This window comes from Mytilus galloprovincialis, chromosome 10 (assembly GCF_965363235.1).
Source record: "Mytilus galloprovincialis chromosome 10, xbMytGall1.hap1.1, whole genome shotgun sequence".
Taxonomy (NCBI): domain Eukaryota; kingdom Metazoa; phylum Mollusca; class Bivalvia; order Mytilida; family Mytilidae; genus Mytilus; species Mytilus galloprovincialis.
In genome coordinates this window covers 9,636,820-9,664,799 of record NC_134847.1, presented here as the reverse complement: position 1 = coordinate 9,664,799, position 27,980 = coordinate 9,636,820, and the positions used below count along the sequence as shown (strand labels likewise).

Genomic DNA, 27,980 nt, shown 5'->3' with positions numbered 1-27,980 from the left:
CCTTGTGCTTCAAATCCCTCATGAAGATTTTGAAAGGTTGGCAGGTAGGTACATTGGTTTTTTATTCATTCAACAAATTATAAATGTAACAAGCAACAAATATCTACAACTACTTTTAGGCAGCAACCATTTGATTTTCTGGGGGTGGGGGCTATGGTTTTTTTTGGAAAAAAAAGTTTGTTTCCAGTTTTTGGAGAAAAAAATAATTTGTTTTTGATTCTGAGAAAAAAAAATTGTTTGTTTCACCCTCAGCTGCCACTATATGTAATGCTAAAATTGAAAGAAAAAAAAAATTTGTCCAGAAAAAAAAACCATAGCCCCCCCCCAGAAAATCAAATGGTTGCTGCCTTAGTACATACACTGTATATGTATAATGTCATTGAAAAACAGATGACATATAGATAACTGGCCCATGGTAAGAAGAACTCAGAAAACAATCCAATCATATGCATACAAATTTGAGCAGAGGGCTTATCAAAAGGCATATATAGTCAAACCTGCTATAAAGGTCATCTCTATCAAGGTCATCCTCTTTTTTCCCCCATTGTAGTAATACAAATACATTTGAACCTCAATTCAAAGGTCAACCTATCTTATGTGGTCAGTTTTTAATGGCTCCAAAAGGTGAACTTTATATACAGGTTTGACTGTACTTTAAAAACAAACAAAGAAATAGAAAAAAGTTTATCAATTTTTTCCTCAAACAGGTTTTTTTTTTAATTTTAGCTGAATGATTGACCAAGATCTACCACTACATGTATGTTAATGGTAAGTTTTCTTTGAATAAAACTGAATCAGGACACAAATTCACACCCTTTTTCTAAAACTAAATTTACATATATCAAGAGCTGTGTTGTTATAGATACTCTAATAATCATTTGAAGCCAGATAGAGAAAAATATGACATGAGCAACGCCTATAATATGGTAAATTTTCTAACATTTTCATTTAAGTTTATTTACTCTTCTAGTTGTAAATAAAAAGAAAACAAAGCTACTTTAACACTTACTGATGAACATATGAAAAAAAGACTTGCCAATTTATCTCGAACCATTTAAAAGCGTGATGATGAACAAAACTTGTTCATATACAAGACAAAAAACACAATAAAATAAACAAAAAACATAGTTATAATATCATGAATATCTGCTGTCATGTTTATCATTAGGAATGGATTTAAGATATAATCTTACAGTTGTATAGGATTTCTATCAGGAATATCTCAAAAGTGGTAGTACAATTAACATGATTAAAGTTTTTAGTTTTATATGCTTTTTATGGAAGTTGTGCAATTCTTCAAAAAATATTTCTAACTTAAAGAGAATTCCAACTAAAATGATCATGAAATATATCTTATTAAATCTAATTAAATTTCAAACTTTTTTTTAACTTTCATCAGAGAGCTTAAATAATGTTACTTTCAATCTGGCATAGTTCTACCTTCTTAAAGAAAATTGACTTCCCTTCAGAGAAATTAGACTTTTTTTTGTTATCTTATCTTGTCAATGTACAACCACCTTTGATGAAATTCCTTGCAATATATACAAAAAAATAAAACTAAAAGAGTAAAAGTTTCAGGAAATATACATCCTTTTGTCAAATTAAATCTTAAGAAATACAAACTAAATGAACACACATCAGTTAAGTCTTTTGTCATGCAAATAATTCTCCAATGAACAAACTTTATACAAGAGTAGCAGCCAAAATTTCCTGGTCTGACATGGGATAAGCTTGAGGTGTTACGAAGTTCCCGCCATAAATCACATGTGATGGTAACTCAGATAAGCCATATTTCGATGACATATTAGAATGAGAAGTTCTATTTCGGTTACAATCCACGTAATTCATACTGTCGAGGAAATCTAAGTTTTTGTACGGCAGCCCATTGTCTTGTTCAATCATCCCATGCTTGTAACAATCTACATTCTCCTTATTATTTTGCCGCACGCTGCCATTGAATTTTGTAATCGAACTTTCAGAATTGTTTCGTCCCCTGTTGAAAACCAATCTTTCCTCAGCACTGTGAGATTGGTGAGTTGTATCAACTCTCTGAAAATGTTGTCTTTCTTCCGCACTGTTTGATCTATTGAATCGATTAGGATAATCGTAGTTTAGTCTTTCATTGTAGCTATTTTCTGGAAGTTGTGGTGGTACATGGTCATAGTTTGAATGAAGGTCATCGTTTAAGGTCACAGACTGACAATATTGACGTAAGTGTTCTGGCTGATCCATTTGCATTTGACGAACAAGATTCTGATTGTTTAGATGAGTTAAGTTCACAGTCTTGGCATTCATTTGAACACATCTTGGAGATTTAACAGAAGCAATATGATGATGTTTGTGATGAAGATGATTTAAACGATGAGAATCATGATTATGATGCTGGTGATTATCCTGATTCTGATAATGATGAGGAACATGATTTTGATTGACTTGTGATTGTTTTGTATATAGTGATCCCTGATGACTTGCTTCACTGGCAGAAGAGGCTGAAGCACTAGTTTGACTTTCTTCACTGTCAGAAGACTGAGTGCCTGATTCAGTTGAATCACGATTTGATTCTGATCTTGATTCACTTGAATCATTATAAGCGTCTGCTTTCAATTCTTTTGAATCATGATTTGACTTTATTCTTGATTCAGGTGAATCACAATTCAACTTAGTTTTCGAATCACACAAATCATGATTACATTGAGCCTTTGATTCAGGAGAATCATGATTATGCTGAGTGGTTGATTCAGATGAATCACATTTCAACTTTGTCTCTGATCTAATTGAATCATGATTTGAATGCATATAATTTGGATGTTGTTCTGATTTCTGTTCCAAACGTAATTTTGACAAGTCCATCTGATTCAGTGGAGTCACGTGATCATAGTTTTGTAAAATATTCTCAAAATTCTGCTGACTTGTCAAAGAACTGTGCTGAGTCAGCATTCTATTATTATCATTAAACTTTCCATGAATTGCTGGAATTTCTTCTGGAGTACTGATAATAGTGTAACCAGTGAATGGGCCGTGACTATAAATATCACTTGAGGATGAGCTATGACGACTGCTGCCTTGTGACGGCTTCCTAACAGACGGTTCACGACTTTGTGAAGTTTTCCGTGAGGAAGGTTCACTGCTTTGTGATGTTTTTCTAACAGATGGTTCACGATTTTGTGAGGATTTCCTTGAGGAAGGTTCACTACTCTGTGATGTTTTCCTAACCGGAGGATCAGTCACAAGTTCTAAATAAGTTGGTGTACCATTCGTCTGAGGATGTAGATAGTCAGCTGATGCGTCACATGGCTCAGGAGAATCAAATGATGTGGCACGATGAATAATCTTTCTGTATAACTGACTGTCACTCTGTTAAAGATATCAATTTGTATTTATTTATTGAAATATATGGATAGATATATATAAAAACTTTACATGAGAAGGGCTTGCATCTTTTGAATTGTTCACACTTTTTTATCCAATACCATTTTAAACTTTCTTAAACTTAGAGTGAAGTGAGAGTTGTCTTGCTCTGTGTTGAAGGCCTCACTGTGACTTTGAGATGAAGAACAGCAATAAAAACCCTGTTCCTTTGTTTTTATGTATTTTTTGCTGTGTAAGTGTTGATTTTGTGTCGTGGATGGATACCCCATATCCTTTGTTTTTCTATTTAAAGGTAAGGGTTTTTCCTGCAGTTTTTCACATTCTTTTCCTTATGTTTTTGATTAACATTTATCTCAATGGTACATTGTACCACATCATATATAGAGTATGAATAATCTAAAAAACAGAAAAGATATGATCTTTATTCAGAAAAATAACTTTCAATGGGATAATCCTATTCAGAAAAACCAGGTGCTCCGCGGGGTGCAGCTTTATACGACCAGAGAGGTTGAACCCTGAACAGCTGGGGCAAGTATGGACACAACATTCAAACTTGATACAGCTCTGAATTTGGATTGTGATCAAATTCTTAACATAATATGAGTTTCTGAGACAAAACAAATGTCAATATCTTACAAATCTATTACTGTGGATTCATTTATTTTCGTGGGTATCAATTTTCGTGGATTGCTAAAAAATTACATGTTCGTGGATATTTGATTTCGTGGTTTAGCCAATCTCTGTATACAAAGCCTTTTGAAAATATGTTGTCCGTGGAACATTTGAATTCGTTGTTTACCTGTACCCACGAAACCCACGAAAATTGGTATCCAACGAATAATAATGAATCCACAGTATGCAATATTTTCAAAAATTTGGGAAAAAAATTTGAAAACTACTACCCCCCCCCTTTTTTTTCAATAAGTCCAAAACCTGACATTTCTTTATACATAATTTGCAAGTAGTGTAAGGGAGGTAAATCCAAACATACCCAATATTGTATGTTAACTGTTTTTTTTTTAATTACCTCCCTTACACTGCTTTTAAATTGTTTTTAATTGTCCATTGACCAGAAAAGCCTAGTTTTTCCCCTTTTTTGCCCCTAATTCCAAAACATTTTGAGCGCCTAAACAATTGGGACCATAACCCCCAAAATCAATCCAAACCTTCCTTCAGTGGTATTGAACCTTCTGGTAAAAATTTATAGAGATCCATTCACTAAATCTAAAGTTATTGTCTGGAAAACCTATTTCCCCCCTTTTTTTTATTCAGAAAAATAATTTTCAATGGAATGATCTATTTTTTTTCACAGATTTTTTTTTTTTTTTGGTATTAAAACCCTTCTATCAGATATGGTGGTGATTCATTTCACAAATTTTTAATTTTATTGGTATAATCATAGTAGAAAAGATATAATTTTGAATTATTATCAACCATTTAAATATTAACTTTATTTTTCCTCTTGCATATATGTGGTGATTTATTTTCATAACTTTTGAAATTTGTTGGTGTTATTAAAGAGGAAAAGATCCAATTTTGAAATATTATCGACCATTTAAGTATTAACTTCTTTTTCTTCTTGCACATGTTGCAAAATACATAGTATTGTTACTCTTGATTACGGTAATTAGTATATTTACATTACTTTAACTTGGTATGTCTACTTACATCGTCATGTCCAAGTGATGAGGTCGTTCTCTGGTTTGTTTTGTTGTTGAGGGGGCGGGGGTGGTGGGGGTGGGGGAGGTGCTGGTTGTCTAGGTAACCATCCACTGAAATAAAAAATGGAAAATGTCAGAACTGTTCATTTAAACACTTATAAGTTTGTAAAAAAGTATTTTAATGAAAATTCAATAATAATTTTAAAACAGCTGATGATTTTTCTAGCTCAGCACAAGTATCAAGTTTATACCATGAATGCTTAATTTTAGAAAAGTGCTATTCAGAATAACAAGATACAGAAACACAGGTCAAACCACCACTATGTATAAAAAAGATAAAATGTTCTATGAAAATCATTTCTAAAAAAAAATAATCTAATTTCCTAATCAGGAATTCTAGCTCTTTATGTTTTAATTTTCCTGATTAATCTGTTTTGGCATTTTTCGAATCTCTGTTTTTTTGCTGTGATCATTTCAGCAGTTTATAAAATTGAATTCTGTAGAATTAAAATGATTGATGGCTTGTTGATTTACGTTCAGTGGCAAATATTTCATGCATGTTCCAAATGATCTTAGAATTAAAAGTGGATGTTTTCAATCTGCCCCTTAATTATTGGTTCCGACTCATTAAAAGATTTTTTGAATAGTATAAAAGTATGTGTCACTGAACCTAAACTGCTGTCTTTTACGCATCAACCAAGTTCAACTTTGGTTTTTGTTTTCTTTCATCAGAATTTCAGAATCTTAATTTTTTTCTGACTTGTGGTTTTGGAACCTTTGGGTTGTTTTTCTTTCAAATAATCAATTATTACAATATGAGACTTATCATAAAATGACAAGAATTAAAAGTTTGATGAAATGAAAACATACATAATTAACATCAAACAACATTTAAAATCAGTAAAAATAAAACAATTATGTCCAGTGAGAGTTCCAAGAATGTGAAATTCTAAAAACTCTTTCTTGGCAAGGTAGATATCAACACCAGTGAAAAATTTCAATAGATTTTTTGCAAGTTTTCTTCAAATGAAACAACAAAATTACAACAAATCCATCTTTCATATAACAATGTCGGAAAATACAAAATTTATGTCAATAAGCATAAAAACAAGATGAAAAGGTAAGCTTACTGAGCTTTTCTCTGGTTTGATAATCAACGACAATAAATTTTATATCTTTTGACAATGTATATATATAATTAGGTTTTTCTTATCCTGCAATTTATCAATTTATAAATTTTGCTTAAAAGATGGATTTTTTTATTTTTAAATTTCTAGTTGTAGCTAATTACTTTTTTTAAATCAAAATTTTTAATTAATTGTGTATAGACAATTGGCAACAAAATTATCTGAATTCGTATATTGAAAATGTTGATTGCAGGATAATAAAACAAAAAGCAAATACACAAAATGAAATTAAAGAACTAACAAATGATTTTTTAGCAGATGTCAGATGAATGTACGAAGTGTAACACAAAAATCAAATTTTGTAAATAACATGTGAATAGATGATATTAAATAAGGTTAAAATATGAATAAAAAATGGCCACACATGAAATTTAACAAAATCAAACTGAAGTTAACAACATGGTCACACACAGGGTACCTTTCGTCACGATTGACTTTGTTGACAGATGACGGATGAACATCTTGGCGATTACGCCAACTATTTCTAGATCGTCCAGCACCTCAATAAAAAACATTTAATGTCTCAATTTTTGCAACAACAAAAATTAATGGTCTCGGAAAATAAAATTTTTTAATATTTAATATTACTATACTATATACAGAAAAAATTATAGTCATATTTTGTTATAAGATTTGTGCTGAAAAAGCCTCTATATTGCAATTACAACTAGATTGGAACCTTACTATTCATATACTTATTCCAAAATGTCTCTCACCTAATTATGTTTGACCCACCTTATATTGACCATTTTTTTTTTTAACATTTATTTTCTATTCCTAAATTATCTATTATAATTACCATCGACAGGCCTGGTCCTGACAGGCATTATATAATCAGCTAACAAAGTGACACATTTCTCAAGGAATTGTTCTAACTGCTGTAAAATGTATGTAAAGTCTGGTCTATCTTCTGGGCTGTAACTCCAACAACTTTTCATAAGGACAAATCTAAAATATAAACAAATAAATTATTAAAATACAGTCTCTCTGTGTACCATGTAGGTTAGTTGTATGGTCTCTCCTCTAAGCTCCATCATTATTCTAATCTATATACAAAATATAAAAAAAATTTGTTCTTTCTTTGGACCATGTAGGAACATGTATTAACCTGGTCTATCTTCTAGGCTGCAACTCAAACAACATATAAGTTATATAATAATTATAAATTAAAATGAGAAATCCATCTGTCTTTGAACTCTTTTGACAATAAATAAAGTAAAATATTTTAAAAGTAAAAAAATAAATCTAACTCTGTGCTTTGAATTGGAGAATGTGGTTAAAGTTGAAGTGAATTCTGGTCTAAGATCTTAGATGGGTATGCACAAGAAAAATATAACACCTGATAAGGTAGAAAGAAGATTTATTACCTAATATATTCACTGAGGATAAAGGCTGAGGTTAATATGAATTTGACTTGTACATTACAGTCACTTGTTTGGCCATCAGATCAAGAAAATGTGACAGCTGATAAAGAATCAACAATCACCTATCATATTCACCGAGGATAAAGGCAGAGGTGAAAATGAATGTTAGACATGCACATTTTTTATTTGGAAACTTACAATTCCTCTGGACAATGTTCTGGTTGTTCTAACTGACCACCAGATCTGACATAATGTAACACTTCAATATTTGTCCTGGCTTGATAAGGCTGCTGACCAAATGTTAGGACTTCCCACATCATTACCCCAAAGGCCCTGAAATAAAACATAATTTTTCTTCATCACTTTGATATTTCACTAATTTTTTTAAGAATGTATATTTATCCATGAAGATGAATCAACTCCTCAACATATGTTTTCATGGAATAGGATAAGTAATAATTATAATAATTACCATGAAATTTGAGTAAATATTATTTAAATACTGTATATATAAACCAGATATATTATTCATATTATTCTTACTATTCAGTCAACAACTAATTGTCAGCAATAAATATTTAACTCAGCATTTGATCGTACTACTGTACACAATGAAGTGTTAAAATTATAATTAAAATTATCCACAATAACAATCGAAAATATACTGAACTCAAAGAATATATATTTTTGAATTTCAATAGTGATTTTTTTTTCTTTGAACTAAAACATACCATATATCTGACTGGGTAGTAAATATTCCATCTACCAATGATTCTGGTGACATCCATCTAACAGGCAATAATCCTTCGCCTTCTTTACGATAATAATCACTTTTATAAATATCTCTGGCTAAACCAAAGTCTCCTATTTTGACAACTATTTCTGATGGAACTTTAGATGAGACAAGACAGTTTCTAGCTGCTAAATCTCTGTAAAGGAAGTCAAAGATTATTTAGGGCTATTTTATGAACATGCATGCAGGGTAAATAGGAAAATACAATTTTAGACACCAGTTATTAGTCACTTATGGTTTTTTGTCCGTTTGATGTTGGGGGAAATTTTGAATTACAGTTCTACCCTACCACATCTATTTAATTAGAATAGTCCTACAAATACAGTATATTTTCATATATATTCTGGCACCAACTAAAAATTTTAGGATTGAGGAAGGAAATTATATTTTTTTTATACTTGTACCATTGCGACAAAATATTTTTCTTGATTTTCAAACATTCTTGAATTATATATGCTGATGCATAAAAGAAACATCCTAATTGTTTTTTGGCTGTACACTAAAATAGGGAGGTTAACAGGTTGCTATATAAATCTTATAGAAAAAACTTTAATCCCTTAAGTATAATTATTAAGACACCTTTGATTATCCATTGATAAGTATAAATTCTGAATACTGTATATCAAAATTCAACCATAATTGATGTTTAACAATTCATTTTTGTTACCTTTTCAAATGCTTCCTTCCTAATTTAATATTTATTACTTACCTATGAACAAAATGCTCTCGTTCTAAATATTTACATCCCCTAGCAACATGAACACAAATCTTCACTAAATCTGTTAAACATAAACTGGTAGAGTTTGTCTGAAATTGAAAAAAAGGATCTAATAATTCAAGCCAAGTTTAAAAACCTTATTAGATTAACATCTGAATTCATAAATATATGTTTATCATGTTTCTGCTTTCAGACAATAAACAAATAATTATAGAATCACTAATCTAAGATTTCAATTATCAAAATAATTTTTTTTTCAACAAACCTTAAAATGTATTCACAAATGCTTTGTCCCATGTTGTACATGTTTCTCAATTTTTGATTTTATCCACATCTTGAATACGCCAAAAAGCTAAAAGACATTAGCTTAGTAAAATTATTGATTTTTATTTACTGGGAAATCTCCGAACTTCATTGCAACCAATTAAATTTTATCGAATAAATTTCTGGTTACTCACCGACATCCCTCTACATGTCCGTAAATAAGACAATAGGTCGCCACCCTCCATTAATTCTAGTATAATAAACTGTGGATCATTATCCAGGCAGACGCCAAGTAAACTCAGAATGTGATCATGTTTGAAATTACTCATCAATACTGCCTCCTTCAGAAACTCTTCTTTTTCATGGTCTGATGCACTCTTCCTCAAAGTCTGTAAAAAATATTACAAAATACACTTTAAAAATATGATTATCTTCAATCTAAATTACGTACAAGAAAACTTGTATCATATCTATTGGTCATTAATTTAAAGAATCTATCCATGGTCAGTCTTTTAAAATTAAAATATTTGAACAAAAAAACTATACATTTATTTCCATAGTTGTCTTTCTTACATCATATCATTATGTCCTGAGCTTTCCAGAAAATTCCTGATGAAGTTATTGAACATGCATAACATCTGAACTTGTATAGCAGACTATAAGGTATGGGTTTTCTCATTGTTGAAGGATTTACAGTTGCCTATAAATGCTTACATCCATTTTCATTTGAACTTTGGCAGATAGTTGTCTCATTGTGATTTGGCGATCATACCACATCTCCTTATTTGTATATTCATCAACAAAAACTAGGAGTTGGTTTCACAAAAAAAACTTACGACTAAAATTGATCTTAAGTATACTGAATTGTTCACGACTTACGACCAATCTTAGTCGTAAGATTTTTTGTGAAACCGACTCCAGGAGCCCATGCTATATGTCAATGTTAAGAATTTACCTAATGTAAATTCTTTTAAAGCAGCATTAAACCTGTCACATATTTCTCATTAATGATATCATTGCAAAAAAATCAGATTTTATAGCATATATAACAAACCTTCACTGCAGCTTTTGTTTCCCCAGAACTATCACTTAATATATTCTTTGCAACCCCTTCAAAGACTTCACCAAAGGCACCACTTCCAAGGAATTTGGTCAGCATTAGCTGATCCCGTCGGAAGTGAGGCAGTTTGGCGATATCACTGTCAGTAGGCACAACACTGAAAAAGATTCAAAATTTTCCAATCAAAGTAAAATCATTTTAAAAAACATTATTTAAAACTACTTAAATGGAATAAGCAATTATTGCAGGGGCCAAATTGGTCCTGAATAGTCAAATTCTCCTTCAAAATGGGCTCTAATTTTCACATCCAAATGATAAATATATGTATTCATGGTGACATTTTGTATTCCAAAACTTCACAACTTCAACATCAAATTGAATAAAACATCAGTATGTCAATTTTAATGCTTTTTTGTACAATGAAACATTGCAATAATGAATGCACACAATTGTTTAAAATAACCTACTTGATAGCATATAACGTGTTACTCTCTGGCGCTGTGTGCAGTGGAAGCTCTCTCAGAATAGCTAGCTCGTGGTCTGGTCCTCGCACAATGAATTCTTTTGGTTTCCTATTTTTTCTATTTCTTTTTCTCATTACTGCAAAATAACATTGTGAACATGTAATACATTTAATACATATATTGGTTGTTAAATTTGGTTTCAGTGGACATTATTCGTGCGTTTAGAGGCATCATCAATTCTGTTTCCATGTTGAGCAAGTGGTTGGGAAAAATATGATGATATATTGCCCTTATTCTGCAATTGAATTCTCATAATTGACAATTTAAGCACTACTGTCATTAGGGAATTGTGATAAGATATCAACAAAACAAACATTATTTCTAGTTTATCCTGCACAATGACAATCACCAAGACGCTTGATCAACATTAATAATGCACAGAAACAGGCGATCCCCTTTATCTGGTACATGATGTCATAAAGGCACATAAGCGAAGAACATAACTTGTAAGTGGTAAATTAAAACAGATTATAATAATTTGATACTTGCTGCTCAAGAAAACAATTTTATACAGACTAATTTAAGAGCATGATTTTTCAAAAGGAATTGACAAGAAAACCCCTCACAGTAATTTGACAAAACTAAAATAATGCAGAGTTCTGTGTAATCAAAACTCACCATAACATATAACAAACAATAGCACCACCAGGAATACAAACACGAAAGAAAGGGAGATAACCACAATGGCTACTGTGTCGTCTGCTGCTGCAACAACATCTGCAAAATGAAAAAAAAATAATATACCAGTAAAAACAATAGGTTAAACTTGTTATCACCTGAATTGTACTTACATAAGCAACACATAGAGTGCCACATGTTGAGTAGGACTTGCCTATCCTTCCAGAGAATCTGAGATCACATGTGGAGTAGAACTTGCCTATCCTTCCAGAGAATCTGAGATCACATGTGGAGTAGGACTTGCCTATCCTTCCAGAGAATCTGAGATCACATGTGGAGTAGGACTTGCCTATCCTTCCAGAGAATCTGAGACCACATGTGGAGTAGAACTTGCCTATCCTTCCAGAGAATCTGAGACCACATGTGGAGTAGAACTTGCCTATCCTTCCAGAGAATCTGAGATCACATGTGGAGTAGAACTTGCCTATCCTTCCAGAGAATCTGAGATCACATGTGGAGTAGAACTTGCCTATCGTTCCAGAGAATCTGAGATCACATGTGGAGTAGGACTTGCCTATCCTTCCAGAGAATCTGAGATCACATGTGGAGTAGGACTTGCCTATCCTTCCAGAGAATCTGAGATCACATGTGGAGTAGAACTTGCCTATCCTTCCAGAGAATCTGAGATCACATGTGGAGTAGGACTTGCCTATCCTTCCAGAGAATCTGGGATCACATGTGGAGTAGGACTTGCCTATCCTTCCAGAGAATCTGAGATCACATGTGGAGTAGGACTTGCCTATCCTTCCAGAGAATCTGAGATCACCAAAATTTTTGGTAGAGTTCATTATTAGTTACCTATGTTGTGTTTTGTATACTATTGCTTAACAGATCAATCTGCAGATTATTGCTTCAATTATTTTGTTTCTGTAATGCAATCTTTGGTAGTGGGTTGGTATTAGTGACACCTCTCCATTAATTTTAATAGGGAGTGTATAGGATTTTCACTGTACCCTAGCAACTATAGAGGTTTTTTTTCCCCAAATAATAGAGGAATTAAAGTATGTACATACATTTAAACCTATGTTATAGCTATATTACCTCTATATACAAAAGCTGTACTGTTATTACTGAATGGTCCAAGTCCATTAGCATTGTCAGCAGCGACACGGAAGAAGTATTCTTTACCACTCGTTAAAACACCATCATCAATTACCCAACGAGCCTCAGTTCCATTATATACTTCAGTCCACATCTGGTAGTGTGTACTCCTGAAAAATTATAATCATGTACTAACAGGTGTCAATGGATTTTTGGTAGAGTGGGTGGCACATATTCGCCATGGACACATTTTCACCGTTTTGCTATTTTTCTTTAAATTTGTGTGCCTTTACACAGGATTTGCCTAAATAGATGGTGAAGACGGTTTGTAATGTTATAACGGTTGATATTCCTCTTTACCCCATTTCCAAGGTTATTCGCACATATAAAGAAATATGCAGGTAATTTTTAACAATTTTTAGCTATCATGTAAGATTTATATGGCAACTATGCGAAGTCTAAAAGTAAATATTTGTGAGAATAATCGTATAGGAATGATCTCTCAAGCTTAATCATTTAGTTACACACTTTAGTTTTCATAATATACCAGGATAATGAGGATGGTCATATCATTCATTGCGGCAAAAGTGTGTCCAACATGGTACATGAACAACTTGATTTCCTCTCGAGTTTACAAACATTTTTTTCACATAGTAAAATTTCTGAAACCTACATAAAAAGGTCTAAATATTGGAATGTAGGTCGGATGTAAATGGAAACGAACGAATTATGCGGCGAATATGGGTCACTCACTCTATTTCCTCATGTCCATTCAAAAGAGAACTTCAATGACTGAGGGATTATTTGTTAAACACTATACATTCAAAAAGTATTGCATTGTCTTTATCATTGCTAAAATTGCCACTGGATATGTTTAAAAAAAAAAAAAAAAAAAAGACAAGCATTGTGAATTTTATTGGCATTATATGTGTATGAAGCAAATACTTATCATTACTAAGGGGTATTTTAATTGTTGATAGAACTCCAAAGGGAGTTAACTTACCAATACTGTAGTATATAATGGAGGATTGCAGCGCCATTGTCATTTGGTTCTGACCATTTAACTTCATACCCTTGGGTTGACAAAGATTCTGTTATTGGTGGATCAGGAGCACTTGGAATGCTTGCTATAAAAGAAAACAATAACAATACACTAAATTCAGAAATTATTGCAATTTTTTTTATAAATTCATGCACAAATAATGTAACATACCATACTCCCCTCCCCAAACTTACCTAGTGTCCTAAAATTAATCCGGCTCTTAACAGTCAATTCATACATATCAGTCGTACCTTTATACAAACGACACTCCCCTCCCAAAACTTTCCCTGTAACCTAAAATTAATCTGTCTTTAACTGTTCTTTTATACATATTAGTCTTGCCTTTATACACACTCCCTTCCATATACTTAAAGTTGGAAACTACCCACAGAAGAATATGTTACCGTAATGCAGTATTATTGTATATTTCACTTGAGTTATCAATACAAATTCATTAAGTTTAGACATTTTTATTTCTATATACATGTAGTTTTGGTAAAACCACTTTACACTACTTACACTGTGTCCTGAACATAAATCTATCTCCACCGGTCCAATACATTTTAGTGGAAGTCCCTTTGTATAAAAGGACCATACGAAAACAGTAATCAGTGAAGGGGTCCAGGTCTCTGAATGTTTTATTAAATGTCTGGTTGGATGACGTGTAATAAGGAAATTCACCCATATTAATCCAATTAGCTTCTTCTGCATATGGACACTGAAAAAATAGAAATTTTAAAAGATGTTCACCACATTTAATTATTTGTTTACGTTCAATTAGATCAAAACTTTATACAAATTTTGCTGAACAATTGTAGTCATTATGCAATAAATAATGTTTATGAAATTACTGTATGATAATTCGAATTTCTGCATTCTTATTTACTTAACATCAAATAAAGCTACTGTGAATTCATTAATTTTCATGTATATCAATTTTTCTTTCTATCAGGAAAACTTGAATTTTCATGGCTATTTGATTTCGTTGATCTTTTGAAAGTCTGTATACCAGCCTGTAGGAAAGTTATACGCAGCTGAACATTTAAAGTCTTGTTTTACCAGTACCCAATTAACCAAAGAAAATGAATCACCACCAGTTGAAACTTGTTTATTTAGTTCAATTGGCTATTTCAATATCTATCATAATATGGGTAATTTTATCGTTTATACCCTAAAATGAAAAATAACATCACATCATAGGTTGAATTTTCTTTTTTTGGAAATTTTGTTGTAATTTTTTGAAAAAATTACCCAGAATGCATTAGATTCTAAAATGGAGAATTGATTCCCTGATTGACAACTAACCTTTATGTACTGAAACTTTGCATATTCCACACTTCCATCAGAGGGTGATGTCCAACTTATGGTTAAATTATGTCTAGCAGACGACAGTAGAATTATGTCCCTTGGTAGTTCAAATGTTCTTATGGTTTGAGGATCACTTGTATTGAAAATCTTCTTTTCTGAGTTAGCAGCCTTCACCTGTAAGTATATTCCTAGAGATTGAAAAAACTTCAAGCAGAAAAATATTACAGTGAGACCTAATTTATTTTCAAAATTAACTTTTACATCCTCAATCTATAGCCTATTATTCTTATCTCTGATAATATCTTTTAACTGGTTTCTTGGTGCCTGAGTTTATAGGGTTGAATGAAGAGCAAAGCAAAATTATCATTTTCAAGGTTGACTTTTATGCTAATGTTACCAGAATGAAAATTTTCAATTTGAAACATTTCATGAATTCAAAAGAAAACGTTAACAGAAGAACATTTATAATCATCATTTTTTTTATTGTATGCATTAAATGGAGGACTTTAATATTGTTTTTTTATTTGTGTCCTTGACCTCTTACTGACATAAACCCAACATCTTGGTTTATTTGTATCTTAAATAATTTACCTCAATCGTGTAATTATGATTTGGCAGTAAGTTTGATATTGTCTGCTTGTAGACATTTTGGTCATGTGACACATTGACCTCTACTTCTGCCCTCAACAATCCTTTGTTAGTCTGGGTAGACCAGTGAATAGCGTAGACCAAATCTTCTGGAGGGCCGTTTGAGACGGTGGGTCTAGACCATGTCACATTAATCTGTTCTGGAGATATTCCAATCAAAGATTCTATTGTTGCTTTGTTAGGCACTGGAATAAAAATGGTACATTACTACTAACATGCTTAAAAGAGGCCTCAGAATTAATATAATCATTTTTAGATTACTTGATAAGAATCCAATATTCAATGGGATTATTTTATTCAAAAGCATACATTTTTTAATGTGATTATTTGATTCAAAAGCATACAATTTTTAATGCAAAATTTGCAAAGGTTAATACAGAGGAGACTTATCTGTATTTTTGTTATTATTATAGCAGCACATAATGAAATATAGATAGTGCCATTAAAAAGTAACCCTATGAGATCCCTTTAAAATTTAAGTCAAAATACAAAATAGGTATACTTGTGAAAAAAGGAACAATCTGTATTAATAAAAGATGGTAATGTTGCTCTTTTGTTGTGTTCGCCAAATTTGTGTGTTGTCCATCACTATTTTCACATAACTCAGGCCATAGGTTTCCTCTTTTGAATCGTTTCACATTTAGTGCTACTGGGGCCTTTTATAGCTTACTATGGCTTACAATAGTGTAATATTAACCATAATTTCATCTAGTTTTAATTGTCTTTATCATATGTTATACAGAAAGAATTTGTTTTTTAATCATAATTATCTTAACAAACCTCCTGCTCTGGTCTGGAATACTGTTGGAGAACTCAGCACCTCAGATAAATACTCTGTGTAGTAGTTACTGACGGCCCCATGCACTATGTACATTGAATAGGGCTGAAGCTTGGTCAGAGCTATGGTGTTGTTGTAAGAGGCCTGAAATAAAAAAATACAAATATTTTACACAAAAGATACACATACATGTACACATCCAATTTTTTATGGAAATATTCTTTATAAAGCACAAAGGTGTCAGTATTCACCTCAGAAACTTACAAAACCTTTGAATAGACTTCTTAAGAAGGGATATAATTGCGATACTGTTGTCAAGTCATTAAAGATTGCATATTTTGGCGTTAATATTGAGTCACTGATAAGGTCTTTGCATCGGGACTAAACACATTTATTCTAAAAACAGTTGTTGGCATGACACGGGTTATGTTCTTCTCATATATGTTATGATAGTATGATACTAAACCTCTAACGAGAAGGATTGTGCCTGATGTTCATATGATGAAATCATAATCTTTCAGTCAGTTTAATTGAAGTCTGGAGCTGGCATGTCAGTTAACTGCTAGTAGTCTGTTGTTATTTATGTATTATTGTCATTTTGTTTATTTTCTTTGGTTACATCTTCTGACATCAGACTCGGACTTCTCTTGAACTGAATTTTAATGTGCTTATTGTTATGCGTTTACTTTTCTACATTGGTTAGAGGTATAGGGGGAGGGTTGAGATCTCACAAACATGTTTAACCCCACAGCATTTTTGCGCCTGTCCCAAGTCAGGAGTCTCTGGCCTTTGTTAGTCTTGTATTATTTTAATTTTAGTTTCTTATGTACAATTTGGAATTTAGTATGGCGTTCATTATCACTGGACTAGTATATATTTGTTAAGGGGCCAGCTGAAGGACGCCTCCGGGTGCGGGAATGTCTCGCTACATTGAAGACCTGTTGGTGACCCTCTGCTGTTGTTTTTTATTTGGTCGGGTTGTTGTCTCTTTGACACATTCCCCATTTCCATTCTCAATTTTACATAGTCAAATAATATTTGTAGGATAGCTAATCAATGAAATCAAAAAGGGTGAAAAACATGAAATAACACCAATGATGATTCAGACATGAGCTATAAAATTGAGAAAGGAAATGGGGAATGTGTCAAAGCGACAACAACCCGACCATAGAGCAGACAACAGCCGAAGGCCACCAATGGGTCTTCAATGAAGCGAGAATTCCCGCACCCCTAGGTGTCCTTCAGCTGGTCCCTAAAAATATGTATACTAGTACAGTGATAATGGACGTCATACTAAACTCCGAATTATACACAAGAAACTGAAATTAAAAATCATATACAAGACGAACAAAGGCCAGAGGCTCCTGACTTGGGACAGTTTACATGTATTCATGAATTAATGTGTTGTTCAAACTTTGATTTGATATTTTCTAATACTTGAATCTTAGATTTTTACCAGATTTTTCATTACCGGTATCTTTTAATGTCAATAGAATCCTCATTAGAGGAGTGGTCTAAGTAGTTAAAAGCCTGTCAACACTTAGAATTCTAGTTCCACAAATGGCAGATGCTTTTGACTCCAATCTTAATTTGCTAGGATGTTTGTTTTGAAACCAAAGTTCAGTGGTTCTCTATGGCACTCCAGCTTTCTCCACCAATAATAACTGGCCTCATTGAAATAATTTGAACGCTGAAAATACATTGGCTGATTCAAAATTTGCCTGAATAAAAAAGTAGCAGGGACTGTTGTCAGATCTATGGCAGTGTGAACATAGATCTGTATTTCGATCAAATTAAATCTATACAAGATATTGTCCATACCTCAGATATACATCCACTGCCAGCAGAACCACATGGCTGGGTCCCTGCTTTATAATATACTGAGTACTTAGTATCAGGAACAGAGATACCAGTACAAGACAGTGGCCAGGTGATGAGTTCCAGCTCTAATTCAATGGTCTGGTTTGTTTTCTGTATCAAGGTAACAGAACCTTTATATGGTTGAGGATAAAGACATTCTGTAGCTAAAATGAAAGAAACGTAAATAAATTTCTACATGTCATTTAAATACATACAATGGTGCGCATTGGGATTTATCCTTATCAGAACTTATCAGTAATATTTCGGGATATCAGAAAGAGTGCTTAATTTTTTCCAGGAATTTGAGTTTATTCAAGGTGCATCAATTAAAAGACAGAGATCTGGTTTTGATAATGAAGCCTAAAACAATAAAATCAAAGGCTTTCGCTAATCTTCCTTATTTGTTGTTTTTAAAAATACCAAAAAATCAGATTGAACTCTAAGCAATACAAATCTTATGATTTTCTGTCAAATCAAGTTTCTTGCAATATATACATTTTTAAAGTAAAATCTGCAGATTTATAGTTTAACATTTATTTCTGTTAGATTTGAACTTTGTCCATACTTTGAAAAAACCCAGCAAAAGTCCTGTTCAGTTGAATATTTTGATTGTCATTATATGGCGTTGTCTTTCCCATATACATCTACCTAGTACAGTAGACTCCGGCCAATCGGATACCCAAAATGTCAGCTAAAAATATCCGATTGTCCGATATATTCAATTAGCCGATGAACGTATATTCCTCCAAGTTTTTTTTCAAAATTGACAGACACAACCCTAAGATACCAATAGCTATTATAGCTGCTTTATTAATGGAAATTTGTAACTAATCTCATTGTTTTTTCAGGTACAAGTTCGGATAATTCGGTTGATTGAGTAACAGATCAATCAGTTGATAATAATGTATTTTGTTTATCTGTCAGTCTATTGATTATCAATTATTAATTATGTGTTGATTATCTGAATAAAATATGTACCATTTAAATAATGTGACTTGTTGTTTTTGAGTGATTTGTTTCATTTGTGTGTTAAAACAGGTAAAAGCTAAAAATAGCTATGAATTCTCGGAAGTAGGCCACAGGTAAATTCTATTAATAGCTACGAATTCATGCCGACTATAAACTTCTACCTGTAATCGTACTCGGATCTAATTTTCTACATTTTTTTATTTATGAAATCCATTTCCAATTTCAAGTAATACAACTATGTTTATGATTATAAAATTGTAAAATTAATTTTGCTTTTCTATCTTATCTGTCGTGGTTCAAAATAAAAGGCTGAATATTATGTAAATTAGGAAAATGGCGTACGTGTGTACAAGTTACATAATTCTATTTCACCTGGGACATGCTATTGACACACGATTCCTTGTTTTTACACGGGACTTCTATATATATTTTAATAAATTGTTGAGAAAGAGGTACATTTCATTCATATTTAATAAACATTGATGAACATCACGCACAGTTTATCATTTTGTCGTGTCATTGTTTGTGAAGTAAATGACAACGATCACATTTGGATAAACACATAACAAACACATCTTGGGCAGAATATAATATCAAATTCATAAAATAAACAAGACAATAAGAAAAAATATGTTTTATTTGACTATGAAAGATCGTTTTTATTAATAAAATGAAACATTTCTGTACTGAAGTTTTCTTAAACTTCGTAATGGCGTAACTTCCGGCTTCATTTCCTGTCAAAAAAAATATGAAATTATTTCAAAATATTCGATTGTACATGGTTTTCACACATTTTCCATGAATATTCCTATCCAATTAGCCGATATATTCTAATAACCGATATTCGATTATCCGATGTATTTTGACTGAAATGTATAGGGAATGGTTCGGTGTTTTGAAATAATATTACAATAGCCGATATATTCGATTAACCGATATCCGATTAGGTGGAGTCTACTGTATCCTTCTTTCCAAATGTTATACCTGATTCATTATACTTACAAGGTAAAGGTTGGAGATGTGTCCCATATCCAATCATATCGTGAACTTCTTCTAAACTCTTTGTTGTAACAATACTTGTCTGTTTGTCCATTATGTATAATAACTTTTCCGTTTTATTGTAACAGTAAATATTGGAATGGTCAACTGTCAAACTGTCGGGTGGAAAACCTGAAACAAAAGTGTACAAGTTTTAATGAAACCCAATATGAGGTAAATTCTATAATGCAGCAACAAAAAACAAAAACAATTTAAAATGTCTTATAGAAATTAAAGCCTGAAAACACTTACAATGTAATTTTTCATTTAATTATTATTTCCAAGGGGACAATTTTTTTTTAAAAGTTGATTGCAATTGCTTTTGACCATGTCCAAGACATAAGCTTTTGATAAAAGTTTGATAAAAATCTGGAAAGAATTGCACACATGAGAGTGCTTATTAGACTAGACAGACAAACCCCTGATAATTTTATGTCTCTACATCTATTAAAATTGTAGGTCTAGTAAAAAACTAACCTTTCTTGCTGTCAGGAGTTTGACTGGTTACAGATTTACAGAAACATCCATTTATATCAGTAGCTATGATGGATTTGGTTCCTTCATCATAAAATAGAATTTCAGTCTTTGCGTCCTCAGTATTATCCAAAGCTATTTTACTTCCTAGTTGGAAAGAAGCTGAACAATTACAACTAGGAGCCTCTCTTTTATTTCTGGCATTTCTAAATAATGGTTTGACCTTGTGGTCTGGACCCATCTTGTACAACTTGGAATGGCTCTCACTAGTGTCAGATTCTGTCCATGCTATAGTACTGGAATAAATTAATATATACGTCAGAAAGTTTTTTCATCATCAAGTTAAAAGCAGTGCTGAAATAATGAACAACTGCTAGTCATTTATACAACACCCATTTTATTTCCCATCCTTTTGTCCTCTTGTTTCTTAATTTGCATAGAAGAAGTAACCACTGATTTCAGAAGATCAAACTTTTATTTTGTTTTCATCAAATCAGTATGCAGGAATTTTACTTTAGTGAATTGTTAGTAAAAAAAAACAGAATTTAAAATATGGAGAGTAATCAAAGTATAAATGGAAATTCTGTGGAAAATGATGAAGAATTGTTTTTTTTATTATTAATTTTTTATAATTTTTTTTAAATTAAAGACAAATATTACATGCTGCCAGGACAAGAACATGTTAACGAGAGATGCAAATAAATTGTGCTTTGTATCAGAAAAACATGCTAAGCATACAAATTATTCTCACACCGAGCTAACCAACTTTTACTTAAGATTAGAATGCTGCATCTTGGTGCAGAACTCGCAAATATCAAAATTTATTATAATCTGCAAATTAAACACAAGACCTTAAAAGGGTGTTTTTTTGCATTCTCAAAGAATTTTCCAAATTTTTCATTTTAAAATTATACCCAATGAAATGCCAATTAAAATACCTTGTATGAGGATCTGTGACTATGCTGTTTATAATACCATCTCTTGACTGTAGTTTATAACTAATACTTTGATCCAGTAGGTATGTGATAATTGAACTTGTAGACTGTGATGAGTTGACCTCTACAATGAATAATGACCGTCTGATCCAATCTACAGCAAGGTCAGTAACTTTACCCTCCAATTCTAAAAGCTAACAAAAAATAAAACTAATGAATGTCATGATACATATATATTTTTTTTTATTGTAGGTTGTACTTTGAAATAATACTCACTATAACCCATATCAAAACAAATTACACAGTAAAGCATGCTCATGATCACATATAGCTTTATTCCAAACTGGTGCCATTGTGTAGCTGGATCTGCTTACATTAACATAGCACATCAAATTACCACATTTATTATTTGAGGTGGAGTGTCTGTTGCTGCAATCTTAAGCTTTTTATTCAGTGTTTTATAGATAGTCTTTTCAACATTTTTTTCATCTTTTGCGATGGTTATGTTACTTTTCTCTTCGAACTTTTATTATCCATAGATATCTCCTGTGCTTTTCAATAAGAAACTAGAATAAATAGAGTTAAAGTTACCTTTTTCTGTCCCTGTTTACTCTGTTCCTTCAGCATGTTATTTTTATCCACCCAGAACATCCTATTTTCCTGGGCCAGGTATGTGGCAACCATTGGTGAAACAATAGGCTCTAATACAACTGTCTTATTACCCACACTGTCAACCTCCTCAATTGATATCTGATTGGCTGATACTACTAGTAACTTAGGAACAGGATTTACAGCTAAAAATAGACCATAGGATAAGTATAATACATTAAAAGTGTCTAAAGATCTTTCTTAAACCCAAAACTGGAAAATCAGAATTTTTGCATGCATTTCTTTTTGTGATTATTAAAGTAAATCGAACTGTAATTCATTATTGTGATTAAAGGTAATACAGCATACAATTAAAGCTATAAGTATTGTAAACTCAAGTTTTTATTTTTTGAAAAAACCTATCTTTTCCAATTTTCACAAGAAGGAATATTTTCTATGAAGCATGACTAGAGAGTCTGCAATCACCACTGGTTTTTTGTTGGTTTTTTTTGCAGTTTTTATTTTTCTATTGAGTGTTTTTGTAGAATACTGTAGTCTTGTCATTGTTTTTGTTTTCTTGCCATGGTGCTATGGTATCTTCTTCCTCATTTGTTTCTATGTTTATTGGTTTGATCACATGACTTTTCAGTGAGGTTTTAAAGTTTTCCTGCTGGTGTAACCGTGAATCTAATAAATTAAGGAACTCAGAAATTACATGTAGGGATTTTGTGACATGAGTTAATATTTTAATCAATTACACATCTTGATCACAAATGAGTATATTATACATGATCAGGCTAGCTTCTTCTCCTAGGGTACTTAAAACATGTACTTCCACTTCCTCCCCTCCCTGTTCCTCGAACACTTACCATCAGCTTCAGCAGATACCAGGTTAGTTTTGGGTCCACATCCCTTCTGTGTACAAGCTGATACCTGACGAAAAAACAATTATCAATTAAACCATATTTTTCAATATTTTTACTGAATATTATGATTAGGCTTATTTAAGACAAGACAAGACAAGACGAGACAAGACAAGACAATTCAGTTGCGTTATTGTTTTCAACTTAAATGTTTTTTTGGAAACATCTCCAATAAACCTTCCATTCAAAAGGTGTTTAGGGGGTCATAATGAGTGTATCCCTTTGAATGAATTTTTTTTTTAATTTTTGGCATAAAATTGTTCTAATTTTTTGCTAAATATCCATTTTTTATAGCCCTTTTAAAAATACTGAATTGCTCCCTGGCATTGGTGTTAGATCAAACATTTCATATTATATTTCCCACTGAAAATTGAGTCAGTCCCTAAATTAAGGAATATTTAAAAGTTGCTTACCTGAAAGAAATAAGTCATCCCAGGTTGTAGACATGGTAGATTAAAATGTCTGACAGAACTTGGTACTGATGTGGTATTTTTGTTATCTCTATCTCCATTCTTCCAGGAATAAATCTTGAAATCCGTAATTATTCCATTTAAAAGTTTTGGTAATGTCCAACGGAAATCGGCTGCAAGAGAATTCTCTGATGTCATTGATTCTTTATGCTGGGTAACATAGACTCTTGGTGTTAATGGTTTACTGGGAACTGAAATATATAAACATGGATTATCATATATTGTTTAATGTTCATATTTTGATATAAACATTTAAAAAATACACACGAGTCAATACAATATGGTCAGCATTTAATCACACCAAGACAAGAAAAGTAGTGAATAAAATTTGTCAAAACTTATAACAATATATATAATATAAAAAACATTATGTTTTTTTATCATTTAAAATTTATTAGTAGGGTCAAGTACTTGATGTCTTATGCACTTATCCCAACTACAAATGAATTGAAGTGCCGCTTATCTCCCCTTCCTATAAGATATTTTTTACTTACCTGACATAGGTGTATTGATATTGGCCACAGTAACTGGACCATACCCCCAGTATGTGTAAGCTCTTAGTGTGACGGACATCACTGTATAAGCTGATATATTACACAATTAACTTACCTGACATAGGTGTATTGACATTGGCCACAGTAACTGGACCATAACCCCAGTATGTGTAAGCTCTTAGTGTAACGGTCATCTCTGTATAAGCTGATATATTCGACAATTCTATAAAATTCTTGGTAGTTTGCTGTAAATACAGATAAATCTATTTTATTTAAAACAAAACTAGCTATCCTTCACATAGAAACTTTTTCGTTATCTAAGTTTATGTAAATCTCAATTATGAATTGTAGAATAAGATGACACAACAGAATGACCTATTTCAACTTCTGTGTAAATAAATATTATTAGGTAAAATGTACATAATATAAAGACGGATTTTGTTTCGGTGAAATTTTCAATCATACGTTCTAAAATATTGTCAATCAAATTTGTCACTATGTTTGTATTTTTTACTCTGAATAGAAATTTTTGAACTTCCAGGCTTTCATGGATGACTTATTAATTAAAGGATCTTTAACAATATAAATTCAATAAGGAAATAACAGACATTCAAACAAACAAATAATTACCATGGCAACACTTCTTCCAGCATCATCATGTATCTGTATAGAAACTTCATAAAACATATCACCATGGTTAACTATGGCCTTCTGCCAGGTCAGGTTAAAGGCTGACCAATGACCTTCACATCTTATAGTCTGCTCTTGAATTTCTGTTGGTATAATTTTAAGGCTTTTCTTGTCCAAACTCTCTGTAAAAAGTATGTAAATATTCAATGTATCAGATGTAAAGAATTGTTTGAAATAGATTTCTCATGCTTGTCACAACTACTTCCACTTTTTTTGGTATGTTCTTTTTTTAAATTTATTTCAAATTTTATACATTTTTTTGGTTCTGTTTTATAACATTTTTCTGTTTATTCAAATAACTTACTAGTGTTCTTGTCCCTGAAGCAATATTGGGTGCTGGTGTATTGAGTATATTTCTTATATATTTCTTATGTAAATATGATATTTAAGAATTGTGATTCCTTTCATGAGATCCATGATAAAGGGTTGTGTCTATAAGGGAAGCTATATTGTCACAAGGGTTACAAATGGTAATGCAATTGATATTCATTCAATAAGTTTGTGTGATTCAGATATGATTTGGTCAATTGTTATGGATTATCTGTGTCACATAGAATCATATTCAAAACAGTGTAGCTGTGGCCATTGATTGACAACCTTAAATTATCCCATTGACTGGAGCAGATTAGGTGAACGTGTGTCTGTAACGACAACTGCTCACTACTTACTTATTATAGAATTTAAACTGTGGGGTCACTAAAGGTTCTTAACGCCTTTAATATTAAAATAGTTCGAAAAATTAATCAGGAATAACTTTATGTTTTGATTTATATTATTGATATAAATCAAAACATCATGTTATTCCTGATTAGTTTTTCTAATTTCTTTATTTAGGTCTTGATAACCTTTTGTGACCCCACAGTTTAAGTGCCTTTAACAAGTATATAGTGAGCAGCGCTTGTTACAGCGAACGTTCACATAATCTGCCCCAGTCAATTGGATAATTGAAGGTTGTCAATCAATGGCCACAGCTACACTGTTTTGAATATGATTCTATGACCACAGATATGTTCAATTTGTTGTAATTTAAGTGCCATCTACTTTTCTTTTGATATAGATGTTTGTTGACAAAATATAACAACAAAGGAGATAATTTGAGCTTCATGATTGTGAGCTTTCTATTTCTTTGTTTAAGGATGGGGATGAAGAGACAAATGTGTCACTATATTTTGACTGGTTGCCATGTTATTTGGTATGTGTAGTTACCTGGATATGGATGGAGTGATGGATGGGTAACAGTAAACACAGAGACTGGTTCTACTGTTATTTCTGATGTGTAGTTACATTCAAGATCACCTACAATGATGGAGCCTTTCTCATTCTGCCAGAATAAGCGGTGAGAAAAATACTGCATGACAGAAAAACTGAAATGAAAAAAAAAACATTTTGGCTTATAAAAAGGATTTATATTGACAGATATACTGTTCCCAAATTTAACCATGAAAAAATCATGAGTTTCATGAGCGGTGTAATTGCAAATAAAGGTAGAAAATCTAACACCTATGTGAAATTTAATCGATAAAACTGAATTTTTGTTTGCTGTGTATGTGATGAATTAAAAAAAACCAACATAACTTCTCATTTTGATTAATGTGCATACCAATTCTCACATAAATTTTTTACTTAAAAAATACATTTACAAGAAGATTTGTATTATAATTTAAACTTACGGAGAAATACTGCTAAAACTTCCAAGAGGTTGCACAGACAGTTGGTCCGGGGTCACACCATTACCCAGTAGATCTGACATATACAACTCCTGTCGTTCAAAACTCTTCACATACCATAAAACTTTTCGAAGGTCAAAGTTCAAGGTCAAACTGATGACATGCTTCCCACAAAAATATGGTAGATTGAAGTATACAATATGATCTTCTCCGTTTAAGTAAGCTGCTTCTAAGGTATTCATTGTAACCCAGTAAATACGACCTTGTAACGCATCAATTGCCATGTGACGAGCTGTACCTTGTATTACAAACTCTATATTATCTCCATTGATATCAGACCTTCTAATCTGTAAATACAGAAACATATACAATGATAAATTATATCTCAAGGTAGAAAATAGTTAACTGATTTAAAGAATTTGTTCTTTTGATGTGCTGTTAAACCACTGTTCCAGGTTATAGAGGAGTGTTCCTGACATAAAGCTCACTATAAGATATGTAGTATCTAAGGGATTTGTTTATTGTTGAAGGCTGTAGTGGAGTGCTTAAGTTATACCCACATCATTTAGTCTCAGACAAATAGTTTTATCAATGTTACTCAAATCACATCTCCTCAATTACTTTCATGAAGCTGCCTTTAGTTTAATTACCAGTACTTATAGTTACAATGTTATGTTTAGGACAAGACCAGAACAGTGATAAAAGTAATAAGATTTTGTCATAGTTATTTCTATACTTACAACATTGTGTTTAGGATTAAACCAGTACAGCTTCTGTCCCAACCAATCATAACTGACATTTGAGGTCATGTGATAGAAGTAATAAAATATTGTCATAGTTGTTTCTATACTTACAACATTGTGTTTAGGATTAGACCAGTACAGCTTCTGTCCCAGCCAATCGTAACTGACACTAGTAGATACTTACAACATTGTGTTTAGGATTAGACCAGTACAGCTTCTGTCCCAACCAATCGTAACTGACACTTGTAGATACTTACAACATTGTGTTAAGGATTAGACCAGTACAGCTTCTGTCCCAACCAATCGTAACTGACACTTGTAGATACTTACAACATTGTGTTTAGGATTAGACCAGTACAGCTTCTGTCCCAACCAATCGTAACTGACACTTGTAGATACTTACAACATTGTGTTTAGGATTAGACCAGTACAGCTTCTGTCCCAACCAATCGTAACTGACACTTGTAGATACTTACAACATTGTGTTAAGGATTAGACCAGTACAGCTTCTGTCCCAACCAATTGTAACTGACACTTGTAGATACTTACAACATTGTGTTTAGGATTAGACCAGTACAGCTTCTGTCCCAACCAATCGTAACTGACACTTGTAGATACTTACAACATTGTGTTTAGGATTAGACAAGTACAGCTTCTGTCCCAACCAATCGTAACTGACACTTGTAGATACTTA

The 27,980-nt window shown here is 32.1% G+C and overlaps 1 protein-coding gene across 2 annotated transcripts; it reads right to left on the bottom strand.

Moving 5' to 3' along the window:
* Positions 1-354: 354 nt before the first annotated feature.
* Positions 355-27,450, bottom strand: LOC143049784 (proto-oncogene tyrosine-protein kinase ROS-like). Of its 2 annotated transcripts, XM_076223517.1 has the most exons (28): positions 27,398-27,450; positions 26,547-26,890; positions 26,083-26,240; positions 24,817-24,998; positions 24,302-24,431; positions 23,636-23,883; positions 23,169-23,232; positions 22,303-22,505; positions 21,715-21,905; positions 20,780-21,072; positions 20,267-20,434; positions 18,257-18,459; positions 16,438-16,579; positions 15,601-15,842; positions 15,007-15,183; positions 14,221-14,419; positions 13,663-13,786; positions 12,660-12,829; positions 11,559-11,657; positions 10,884-11,016; positions 10,411-10,573; positions 9,551-9,745; positions 9,084-9,181; positions 8,313-8,510; positions 7,780-7,914; positions 7,017-7,165; positions 5,038-5,141; positions 355-3,354 (listed from the first exon to the last, which is right to left on the bottom strand). In XM_076223517.1, the coding sequence occupies exons 2-28, from the start codon at positions 26,825-26,827 to the stop codon at positions 1,684-1,686; spliced, it is 6,120 nt and encodes a 2,039-aa protein (XP_076079632.1). In that variant the 5' UTR covers positions 26,828-26,890; positions 27,398-27,450; the 3' UTR covers positions 355-1,683. The 2 variants fall into 2 exon arrangements, with proteins under 2 accessions (XP_076079632.1, XP_076079631.1); XM_076223516.1 differs by lacking the exons at positions 24,302-24,431; positions 24,817-24,998; positions 26,083-26,240; positions 26,547-26,890; positions 27,398-27,450 and adding an exon at positions 24,187-24,288.
* Between the last annotated feature and the right edge of the window lie 530 nt (positions 27,451-27,980).